At 39.3% G+C, this 12,827-nt stretch overlaps 1 protein-coding gene across 2 annotated transcripts in view; it reads right to left on the bottom strand.

The window, feature by feature from the left end:
* Positions 1-1,362: 1,362 nt before the first annotated feature.
* Positions 1,363-12,827, bottom strand: part of LOC137634781 (uncharacterized) — a 129,440-nt gene continuing 117,975 nt past the window's right edge. For both annotated transcript variants that reach the window (XM_068367313.1, XM_068367311.1), the window contains 6 exons: positions 8,261-8,461; positions 8,051-8,110; positions 6,020-6,148; positions 4,561-4,761; positions 3,828-3,889; positions 1,363-1,573 (listed from right to left, as the gene is read on the bottom strand). In XM_068367313.1, coding sequence (XP_068223414.1) covers positions 1,546-1,573; positions 3,828-3,889; positions 4,561-4,761; positions 6,020-6,148; positions 8,051-8,110; positions 8,261-8,461 — 681 coding nt within the window. In that variant the 3' untranslated portion in view covers positions 1,363-1,545. The remainder of the gene's footprint in view (positions 1,574-3,827; positions 3,890-4,560; positions 4,762-6,019; positions 6,149-8,050; positions 8,111-8,260; positions 8,462-12,827) is intronic.

Genomic DNA, 12,827 nt, shown 5'->3' on the forward strand with positions numbered 1-12,827 from the left:
GCTTGTTAATGTAGAAAAGGTAGAATGATAATTTAACCCTGCCATCTTTAATGGTTAATAACTGTTTGAGTTCATTAGGACTAAGACAAAAATAAATACAAAAACAAAGAAATATTGGAATATAAAGTGAAAATTGGAGTACGGAGGTTAAGCCAAACACTCAAAAACACCAAAATGACAAAAGGCCTGTGCAGCTACTAACTTCACACCAGTGGCTTAAAAGGTAGGTAGAACTTATTGATTCATATCAAAGTGCTGTAATACAGTACAGTATTAAGAATCCTCACATATCTAGAATCATTAACTACATTAAGAGGTACACAAGAAGGGAATGCTTACATCAAGCCTTGTACATTGAACTATAAATAGTACTGAAAGTTCTGAGTAGCATCCCTTATACCACCAGCAGAATTGCTTTTCTACCCGAAACTCAAACAATAGATTTTGGAAGAGCAAGTAACTGCTATGAGTATTTTTGCATACACACACTAATATCTTATGTTCAAGTCCAACAGTTACATTACTAGTAAAAGGTAAACCCAACAAAGGCCCTAGAGTACTAGACACACCAGGCCTAAGCTTACTAAAAACACTAACAAATCCAACTTTCTGTTACCAATCACTATCGATGAGATAAAAAATCATAGCCTCTCCAAACATCTAAGATATGACGAGCCTTAAATCTTATGAACACAATCTTTTCAATAATAACCAAGGGAACAATAATAAACCTCTTTATTCGCCCTACTCTCATATCTGCTAATTTGATCTGCCATCGGACTTACATCACCAAAGTTCAGGATTGACATACTAGTGTATGATAATGGAATGGGTAAAGAGAAAGCCCCTTGAATGGAAAGTGCATACTTGTGTATGATAATGGAATGGGTAAAGAGAAAGCCCCTTGAATGGAAAGTGCTAGGTGTAGTCTACCAGGTATACCTCTTTCCCCAGGCTATCCACTAATACAGAAGGCAATAATGCATAAGTAGAATAAAAGGCTTGTATTTATAAAATACAAATAAGATTCGATATATTTTCTCTTCTGTTGTTTTCTAGTAACACAGTAGTACTTTCAAAAGTCCTTTATAGTTTATTGACTACAATATTCAAGTTACAAACTATAATTACAGCTTCTGAACATTGAAATATATTTTCTGAAAGGTAAATCTACTGCAGATAAACTGCTAAATTATTTCTAAATTTGGTTTTAAGAGAGAAAAGCAAACATAAACTATTTTACAAGGAATTTGCATGAATCTGTAAATGACCTTAGAAGTTCATCTGGAGAAAATAATTTTCATTTAAATTGCTCTAATTAATATATACCTGCTTCAATCCCATAGGATTCCCCTTCAGATTCATGTGTTTTGTTTCCATTACTTTCATAATGTTCATCCAGAAAGTCAGGTTCCTGTCTTTCATAATCATAAAATGCCTCCTCCGCCTTTTTATTTTCTTCCTCAACAAATTCCGGACTTTCCATAGGCTGAGGTATCACTTCAGTTTTTGTACTTACTTTATTACACAAAGTCAGCCGCCTTTTTAAGGGTTCTTGGTCCTGTTGTTTTTCCTGGAAAAATACATTCAACTTGTAATCCCAGCAATACTTTAAGCAGGAAAGTAATGAAAATTAGGCTCAGTTGCAATCATTAGTGATAATATAGTATAATACAAAACCTATAAACAATCCATGCAGTATATATTTCGCCGAGGGCTATCCTTAAAAGTTAACTCTTAATAAGACCTGAAAGTAAGACCCATAACAAATTAAAGGGGACACCCAAAAGGGATAATAATATAAGAGATGGAGACATACGTACACCTGGGAGCTAAAATGACACTTCATAGAAGCTTGAGACTTGTTAACAATCACGAAGATTCATGGTAAAATCATTTAAACTAGCAATCCACTGAAGATGATTAATTTTTCAAGAATACTCTTAGACAATTTAAAATTTAAGAATTGCTTTAAGAGAGAACTGGGTGAAAATCCTTTACTTCCACTTGAGATGATAATCAAGCGATTATGATCTATAACAATACAAAATCGGTTGAAGATGACATGTATTGACAAACATCTATAGATAACATAGAGCAATAATAAGTATCAGAAATTATCGAGGTAACTCATTTGGATAGCCTACCAATATCATTAAAGAGTAGAGCTCCTCCATAATCATAACCTTTTTTTTCCCCCTTAGTTTATTACTAACAGTAACAGAGTTTCCTACTGAAGAGTAAAGCCTATACTGAACTGGGCTCTGCCATTCAAAAGAGTTTATTTTGAAATTTATTGAAAATTATCTTCCAGGCTAACAAAACTATACACTATTCATGACATCATATTATTAATATGTACTTGATCATGAACACCTATATTTAAAGTTATATAATGGATTGCAAGACAGATTTATATTGTAAACTGATATCACAAAACTTACGTATAATGTAACATAAAATGTACATACATACATATACCAAGGCACTTGCCCCAATTTTGGGGGGTAGCCGACATCAACAAATGAAACACAACAAAAAGGGGACCTCTACTCTCTAAGTTCCTCCCAGCCTGACAAGGGACTCAATAGAGTTCAGCTGGTACTGCTAGGGTGCCACAGCCCAACCTCCCCCATTATCCACCACATAATGCTGAATCCCCTACTGCTGCTACCTCCGCGGTCATCTAAGGCACCAGAGGAAGCAGCAGGGCCTACCGGAACTGCGTCACAATCGCTCGCCATTCATTCCTATTTCTAGCACGCTCTCTTGCCTCTCTCACATCTATCCTCCTATCACCCAGAGCTTTCTTCACTCCATCCATCCACCCAAACCTTGGCCTTCCTTTTGTACTTCTCCCATCAACTCTTGCATTCATCACCTTCTTTAGAAGACAGCCATTTTCCATTCTCTCAACATGGCCAAACCACCTCAACACATTCATATCCATTCTAGCTGCTAACTCAATTCTTACACCCGTTCTCACCCTCACCACTTCCTTCCTAACCCTATCTACTCGAGATACACCAGCCATACTCCTTAGACACTTCATCTCAAACACATTCAATTTCTGTCTCTCCATCACCTTCATTCCCCACAACTCCGATCCATATATCACAGTTGGTACAATCACTTTCTCATATAGAACTCTCTTTACATTCATGCCCAACCCTCTATTTTTTACTACTCCCTTAACTGCCCCCAACACTTTGCAACCTTCATTCATTCTCTGACGTACATCTGCTTCCACTCCACCATTTGCTGCACTCGTGTAACAGTGGTGCATAGGAGGGGCACAAAGCTGACACAGATACTTCAAAGGTGGTAGGTTTATGGGAGATGTGAACAAAGGGATGAATTATGGGGAAAATTGGGTATGATCATTTGTACCCAAAAATTTCAGAATATGTTACTGGCTCGCCCAATTCCTTTTGCTCTTATGGTCTATAAATTAAATTTTACTTTTTCTCTGTTTTTTTCCTGCAAGTTCACGGATATATAGATATCACATCAGTATTGTCCAAGGCACTAGGGTACAAGTAAAGTTTCTAATGAACAATCCTATTTTATGACCTTTGACCAAATAGAATATAAAGCATTTATGTTTTAGTTTGTCTTTCCACTAACTGCTAGAGATGCTATATTATGGTCAATTCAGAATAGTAATTACCATCTACAGATATTTAAAGATATTACTAAATCATTATTAATGGGAATAATCTGTGTAAATAATTTTTTTACATAACCAATGATAAGGTACCATGGCTATAGCCTACCATTACAATTTACAGTAGTAAATATGTACAACAGCACACTATTCACAATACCTGTTTGGATTCTTTTCTGGATGGACGTTTGGAGATCTTACTGTAATATTCACTCCTTTGATCTGAAATAGATATATATTTATAGGAGATATTACGAACAAAATATTACAGTAGTGTAACTCCTTCATTTTATGAGTATCCACCTTTATATATTCTTATTTTCAAAATCAAAATTAATTTTTTCAATACAACCTTATTAGTTTTAAAAAGTCATTTCCTGTTAAACATGTATAAGCATAATATAATAATGGAACTGTTCTGGGCCCAAAATACATTTCCATAAATCATACCTGCTGCTTAACCTTTTTACTCCCAGGCTATTTGGAAATTTCCAACCCTTAACCCCCAGGGGGTTATTTTTTTCCCAGCACATTTTGGTGTATATTTTTTTTTAAATTGCTCTAACAGCCTTAATTTTTGTCATACAGAGGTCAGGTTGGTCTCATCTCTTGGAAAATGCCTGAAGTTTCTCAAAAAATTATCAAAAATATGAAAAAAATATTTTTTATAGCATTTTTTTGCAAGGACGTACCGGTACGTCCATGGGGGGTAAAGGGATGGCTTTTGTGAAACGTACCAGTATGTCCTTTGGGGGTAAAAGGGTTAAAGGGACATATCCTTTGTAGATATGTACTGTCCATCATATTCCAAAGCAAGGCGCATTTTAAAAACTTTTGTTAGGCTAAAATACTCCTTATGGTATAATAGTGACTGAATAAAAATAAAGACTTACACTGTGGTCCTGTGAGAGAACTCTATCAGTTGTCTCAGAATCGGAAAAGGTCACAAAAGCAAAGCCTCGACACAGACCCTTCTTATTCCTTTTCACATCAAGTTCTTGAATGTCTCCAAATTCAGAGAAATAATCCCAAAGATCGTCATCACTGAATTGCCTGTCAAGGCCACCAACATATAATTTTTCAGACCGCTCAACCTGTAACATAAATGTCAAAAGGTTATAACTCAGGCATTCCCAGAAAAAAAATTTGTAGAAAGAAATACTCGATTGTAACTACATTTAAAAATTTATCATATGACATTAAAATAGGTATACTGTTCGTATTTAGAAAAATGTCCAAACATTCATAAATTAATCAAACAATAACTGATGACAATTCTATAACATCAATATATTGTTTGGTATCTACACCATAAATAAACAGAATTTTGATGATAAAACTGATTATTTTGATAACTCCAAGTCACAGTGTTTATATCTTTGAAGCACAGTAAGCTCATGTTTAAGAGAAGAAAATATTCTAAGCTCATGTTTAAGAGAAGAAAATATTCTTTACATATCCTCTCCTCCCAATAGTAGGCCAACCAAAGAGATTAGCCCATGAACAGAGCTCCCACAGCCCCAGCTCACCTCTTGGTCCTCACAATTTGGAGTTTATGGTGACCTCAAGTAATACATAACCCACTTGAAGTGGGAAGGAAGGTCATCATACGACCTGGAGGTAAGTATTAGAATAATATATTTTACTATCAAAATTCTGTCTATTTTGATACATCTTATCTCCAGATCATAGTGCTGACTCTACTACATTAACTAGGAAATGGGCTAGTGGTTATCAGAAAACAAGTTAAAGTCAAATAAATACCATACCAAGTATTATGTTAAAATTAAGACTCCTAACTTCAGGTAAATGGCACAAAGCACACCTGAAGATCCTGTGCACTGAAGAACTTTAAGATTGAAAAAAAAAATTAATTGTCGTCTTTTAAACAGTACAATATGGAAAATTCACCGTACTGTATACTTTATTGTGGATGACATGTTGTTCAAACTGATTCAAAAGATTTTGAGGACTAGGACGTCGGGCTAGGTGAGTGGGAGTGCCATTCAGGGGCTACTCCCCTGGGTTAGGGCTGTTAAATGGGGAATCCCAAAACGGAAATTTAAAGAATTTTCTCTTATATTAGATGTTGAGTTCGCTACACTTCTAAGATATAATTGTTGTGACATAGAGTTAAGAATCATCAAAATTATATTAGTACCGTCAATGTAAACAAGATTTTATTACTGTTTCATATGAAACTATTCTTTAAAAAGAAACCAATACAAATTCTTTACTAAACTAATTCTTTCTTAACCTTATCAAATGAATCTCTTTTATTGTTTATCAAAGTTCCTGATATTGGAATCACATTAAATTTTCTTCAACATCATCTTCCTCCTTTCCACTAACCTCATCTTCCTCTTTGGCAACCAGGTCCTCCTTAAGGTCTACTTCTTGAGTCTGATCAGGGACAAAGTCAGGTTCCACATTTTCAATGTCTCTTTCTTCAGGTACCACATTTTCAATGTCTCTAACTTCCTGAAATACAAAGAATTATTCAGTCACATAAAAGTCACAGGAATCTAAATAATTTAAAACAAAATTTAACACTTTAATGTCTAAGAGACAGAGGGAAAGAGAATTAACTACTCCCTGAGGATTAGTTTGTCCTGCTAACTTTACAGAGTATTTGTATCCACATTCTATTTCACTGTTACATTGTGGAATGGTCTTACTGGTAACATTACTAATTAGTGTGTATGCATGAATAACATTAGCATGATAAAATAAAATTTGTAAAGGAAAAGGATGCCGCCACATGAGCATTACTGGGTCCTTTGGCTGGCCAGATGGTACTACGTTGGTTCCTTCTCTGGTTACAGCACCTTTCTCATTTGCCTACAAATACACCGAATAGTCTGGCATATTCTTTATACATTCGCCTCGCAACACCTACCTCCCTTCAACAACCACTCAGGAGGAGTTATGAATGAGCTTGGAAAATTCGCCATTCTTGAGAGCTATCTTTAGTAAATGCAGTATAGCAAGACAGGGCACAATTTTAAATAATTGAATAAGCTGCACTTTACAGAGCCATGTAAAAATTAATATTAGGTGAGATTTATAGAAATTACATTTACTGTATGACAACAGCCTCTATCATAACTTCAGCTATATCCTACCATAGTAACTTAGTATAATATATGTACATACATACATATACCTCGCACCACCTTCCCTTCTCTTAGGTGAGATTTATAGAAATTACATTTACTGTATGACAACAGCCTCTATCATAACTTCAGCTAGATCCTACCATAGTAACTTAGTATAATATATGTACATACATACATATACCTCGCACCACCTTCCCTTCTCGTACATCTCATAACCTTACTCTTACCCACATTAACTCTCAACTTCCTTCTCTCACACACACTCTTCCAAATTCTGTCACTAATTGGCCAAGCTTTTCTTCTGTGTCTGCAACCAGTACAGTATCATCCGCAAACAACAACTGATTTACCTCCCATTCATGGTCATTCTCGTCTACCAGTTTTAATCCTCGTCCAAGCACTCCATCAACATACAAGTTAAACAACCACGGCGACATCACACATCCCTGTCTCAGCGCCACTCTCACTGGAAACAATCGCTCACTTCATTTCCTATCCTAACACATGCTTTACTACCTTTGTAGAAACTTTTCACTGCTTGCAACAACCTTCCACCAGCTCCATATAACCTCATCACATTCCACATTGCTTCCCTATCAACTCTATCATACGCTTTCTCCAGATCCATAAACGCAACATACACCTCCTTACCTTTTGCTAAATATTTCTCGCATATCTGCCTAACTGTAGAAATCTGATTCATACAACCCCTACCTCTTCTAAAACCACCCTGTACTTCTAAGATTGCATTCTCTGTTTTATCCTTAATCCTATTAATCAGTACTCTACCATACACTTTTCCCACCACACTCAACAAACTAATACCCCTTGAATTACAACACTCATGCACATCTCCCTTACTCTTATATAGTGGTACAATACATGCACAAACCCAATCTACTGGTACCATTGACAACACAAAACACATATCAAACAATCTCATCAACCATTCAAGTACAGTCACACCCCCTTCCTTCAACATCTCAGCTCTCACACCATCCATACCAGATGCTTTTCCTTCTCTCGTTTCATCTTGTGCTCTCCTCACTTCCTCTCCTGTAAACTCTCTCTCATTCTCATCACCGACATTTCAACACCTGCAACAGCAATTATATCTGCTTCCCTATTATCCTCAACATTCAGTAAACTTTCAAAATATTCCGCCCACCTTTTCCTTGCCTCCTCTCCTTTTAACAACCTTTCATTTCCATCTTTCACTGTCTCTTCAATTCTTGTAAAATAATAAAACAAAAAAGGACAATACCTGTTTGGGTTCCTTTCTCAAATGAGTAAAACGTTCTACTGATACGAACAATCCATTGATCTGAAAAAGATATATTCATAGTGAACATCATGAATAAAAAACTATATTGTCCCTCTATTCACCTTTAAAACAAGTTGCAATTCAGAACCTTTGTTAGACTCAAACTCTCTTTTTGGTGTGACACAGAGAATGAATGAAAATAAAACTTACCTTGTGGCTCTGTGAAAGAACTTTATCAAGTGTCCCAGATTTGGAAAAGGTCACAAAAGCATAGCCTCGACACAGACCCTTCTTATTCCTTCTCACTCTAAATTCTTGCATGTTTCCAAATTTAGAGAAATAATTCCAAATATCTTCATCGCTGAACTTCCTGTGAAGGCCACCAACATACATTCTTTCAGTTGGCGTAACCTGTAACATAAAACATCAAAAGGTTATTACAAAGACATTACCTGAAAACAACTTTGGAAGAAATAATAGATGGCACTCAACTGCAGGTAACCTAAAATTATTAATTATTAAAAAATATTTTAATTATAAAATAAATTTTTGAATATACTTACCCGGTGAATATATAATAGCTGAACCTCTGGCGGCTCGACAGAAAAAACACACAAAAACTCGCGAGCGATCGCTATGAAGGTTGCGGGTGTGCCCACTAGCGCCAACTATAGGCCAGATACCGCATATACATGTAAACAGACCCAATTTTTCTCATCCCGCTGGGTCTCTATCGGGGAGGAAGAGGGGGCCTTTAATTTATATATTCACCGGGTAAGTATATTCAAAAATTTATTTTATAATTAAAATATCATTTTTAGATATTCAACTTAGCCGGTGAATATATAATAGCTGATTCACACCCATGGTGGTGGGTAGAGACCAGAGTTAATTAAGTTTACAGCGTATATGCTTAGAGTTTTTGACAGTTATATCATAACAAAACCCAAATATATAAAGGTACCTGGTAAGGAAGTCGACTTAGACGATTACTCTGCCTTATTAGTCTGTCTTCCTCACGAAGCCCAGCGATCCTCTTAGGATGCTGAAAGACTCCCAGAAGCTGAAGTATTAAGGGCTGCAACCCATACAACAGGACCTCATCAAACCCCTAATCTGGGCGCTCTCAAGAAATGACTTTGACCACCCGCCAAATCAATCAGGATGCGAAAGGCTTCTTAGCCTTCCGTACAACCCAATAAAACAATATTAAAAACATTTCAAGAGACAGATTAAAAAGGATATTGGAATTAGGGTAATGTAGTGGTAGAACCCTCACCCACTACTGCACTCGCTGCAACGAATGGACCCAGTGTGTAGCAGTCCTCGTAAAGAGTCTGGACATCTTTTAAGTAAAATGACGCGAACACTGACTTGCTTCTCCAAAAAGTCGCGTCCATAATACTTTGCAGAGATTTATTTTGCTTGAAGGCCACGGAGGTTGCTATAGCTCTAACTTCGTGCGTCTTAACCTTAAGCAAACATCGGTCTTTCTCATTCAAGTGAGAATGAGCTTCTCGTATTAAAAATCTGATAAAATATGACAAAGCATTCTTTGACATAGGCAATGATGGTTTCTTAACTGAGCACCATAATGCCTCAGATTTACCTCGTAATGACTTAGTACGAGCTAAATAGAACTTAAGAGCTCTAACAGGACATAATACTCTTTCCAGTTCGTTGCCTAAGATCTCTGATAAGCAAGGAATATCAAAAGATTTAGGCCAAGGACGAGAAGGCAGTTCATTTTTGGCCAGGAAACCAAGTTGAAGTGAACAAATGGCTTTTTCTGTAGAAAAGCCGATGTTCTTACTGAAGGCATGAAGTTCACTGACCCTTTTAGCCGAAGCCAAGCACACTAGGAAAAGTGTCTTGAGGGTGAGATCCTTCAGGGAGGCTGAATGTAATGGCTCAAACCTGTCTGACATGAGGAACCTTAGGACCACGTCTAAGTTCCATCCAGGAGTTGCCATACGACGTTCCTTAGAGGTCTCGAAAGACTTAAGGAGATCTTGGAGATCTTTATTGTTGGAAAGATCTAAGCCTCTATGTCAAAAGACCGAAGCCAACATGCTCCTGTAGCCCTTAATCGTGGGAGCGAACCTTTCTCAGATGTAAAAGAAAATCTGCGATTTGGGCTACAGAGGTACTGGACGAGGACACAGATGCTGACTTGCACCAGTCTCGAAAGACTTCCCACTTCGACTGGTATACTCTAATGGTAGAAGCTCTCCTCGCTCTTGCAATCGCACTGGCTGCCTCCTTCGAAAAGCCTCGAGCTCTTGAGAGTCTTTCGATAGTCTGAAGGAAGTCAGACGAAGAGCGGGGAGGCTTTGATGGACATTCTTTACGTGGGGCTGACGTAACAGATCTATCCTTAGAGGAAGACTTCTTGGAAAGTCTACCAGCCATTGAAGTACCTCGGTGAACCACTCTCTCGCGGGCCAGAGGGTAGCAACCAACGTCAACCTTGTCCCTTCGTGAGAGGCGAACTTCTGCAGTACCTTGTTGACTATCTTGAATGGTGGGAATGCATATAAGTCCAGAAGAGACCAATCCAGTAGAAACGCGTCTATGTGGATTGCTTCTGTATCTAGGACTGGAGAGCAATAGATTGGTAACCTTTTGGTCAACGAGGAGGCAAAGAGGTCTATGGTTGGTTGACCCCAAGTAGCCCAAAGACTCTTGTCCACGTCCTTGTGGAGGGTCCATTCCGTGGGTATCACCTGACCCCTCCGACTGAGACAGTCTGCCAAGACGTTCAAGTCCCCCTGGATGAATCTCGTCAACAGGGAGATGCCTCGATTTCTTGACCATAAGAGAAGGTCCCTTACGATCTCGAGCAGCGTGAAGGAGTGTGTGCCTCCTTGCTTGGAGATGTACGCCAAAGCTGTGGTGTTGTCTGAGTTGACCTCTACCACTTAGTTTCGAAGAAGCTTTCGAATATCATCAAGGCCAAGCGGACTGCTAATAGCTCCTTGCCGTTGATGTGCATGCTCTTCTGACTTGAGGTCCACAGACCCGAGCATTCCCGACCGTCCAGGGTCGCACCCCAACCCAAATCCGACGCGTCTGAGAACAACACGTGGTTTGGGTTCTTGATTGCAAGGGATAGTCCCTCTCTCAGACTGATATTGCTGTCCCACCATTTCAGGCATGCCTTTACTGGTTCGGAGACTGGGAATGATACCGTCTCTAACGTCTTGTCCTAGTTCCAGTGAGAGGCTAGATGGAACCGGAGAGGCAGAAGGTGTAGTCTCCCTAGTGAGACAAACTGCTCCAGGGATGAGAGAGTCCCTACGAGACTGTTCCAACTCCTGACTGAACAAACGTTTTCTTTTCAGCATTAGTTGGACTTCGAGCAGGGCTTGTTCTATTCGGTGGCAGACGGAAAAGCCCGAAAAAACTGGACTGCGAATCTCCATCCCCAAATATAGAATAATCTGGGATGGGATCAGTTGGGACTTTTAGGTTGACCAAAAGTCCCAACTCCCTGGCCAGACTCAACGTCCAATGTAGATCCTGCAGACAGCGAAGACTGGACGATGCTCTGAGAAGCCAGTCGTCCAAGTACAGGGAGGCTCGGATCCCCGATAGATGGAGGGATTTTGCCACATTCCTCATGAGCCTCGTAAACACGAGAGGAGCAGGACTGAGGCCAAAGCACAGGGCTCGAAACTGGTACCCCACATTCCTGTAAACAAACCTCAGAAACGGTTGGGAATCCGGGTGTATAGGAATGTGGAAGTATGCCTCCTGAAGGTCGAGAGAGACCATCCAGTCGCCTTCCATTAATGCTGTCAAGACAGCCTGGTAGACTTCATCGTGAAGTTTGTCTTGACAATGAACACATTGAGCGCACTTGCCTCTTACGTACTCCTGCAGTGAACATGGCTGCCAGATCATTGGAGCCATCCCTGAGGGACTTGTTCCTGCAGAGAACGTGGCTGTCAGATCATTGGAGCCATCCCTGAAAGCCTTGTTTATGCATGACATAATTGTACAGCAAAACTTCAAACGCTCGAAAAAACTCCTAACAGGAGATGGTCTAGCTCTGAAGTCGACCATAAAAACTTGGAGCGTCTCATGGCCAGGCGCCAGGGAGAGTCTATGAGGTTTGAGAAGTCTATCTGGGCAGAGGCAGGAACTCCCAAGCCGAGAACTTCTCCCTTGTCATATCAGACTCTCGCTCTATAAGCCAGCTTAAAAGTAGGGAAAGCAAAGGTTGTCTCCCCCAAACTCCTCCTGGTGATTAACCAGTCGCCTAGCAAACGTAAAGCTCTCTTAGAAGAGCGAGAGAGCACTAGCTTATAAAACAACGGCTTCGAAGTAGCTAGGCCTAGTGTAAACTCTGACGTTTAGGCGAACGAGGAGCAGCAGTTACAAAAAGATCCGGACAAAGATCCTTAAAAATCAGCATGATTTATTTAAAGTCCATAGAGGGCTGAGCAGCTTTAGGCTCCTCTCCGTCTGACAGAGTCCTCAAGGGAATATCAGTAGGAGGGGGAACAGCAACTTCCTCATCTGAAGGAACCTTGTCCGACAATAGCCGAGTCTCAAGCAAGGGAGAGACCTGCCGTGGTGGCAATGCTTGACAAGCAGAGTCCATACGCAAAGGAGCAACAGTAGCAGTCAAGGACGCTATGTCATGTAACTGCTTAAAGGACTGACCAGTAACAACAACAGGTGCGGGAGGACGTTCGATGTCAACTCGAGACTGCCTTGACTGCTTAGACTGAGCAGTCAAAACAACTCTTGACTGCGGTGCTTGACGCTC

Source organism: Palaemon carinicauda, chromosome 45 (genome assembly GCF_036898095.1).
Source record: "Palaemon carinicauda isolate YSFRI2023 chromosome 45, ASM3689809v2, whole genome shotgun sequence".
Classification (NCBI taxonomy): domain Eukaryota; kingdom Metazoa; phylum Arthropoda; class Malacostraca; order Decapoda; family Palaemonidae; genus Palaemon; species Palaemon carinicauda.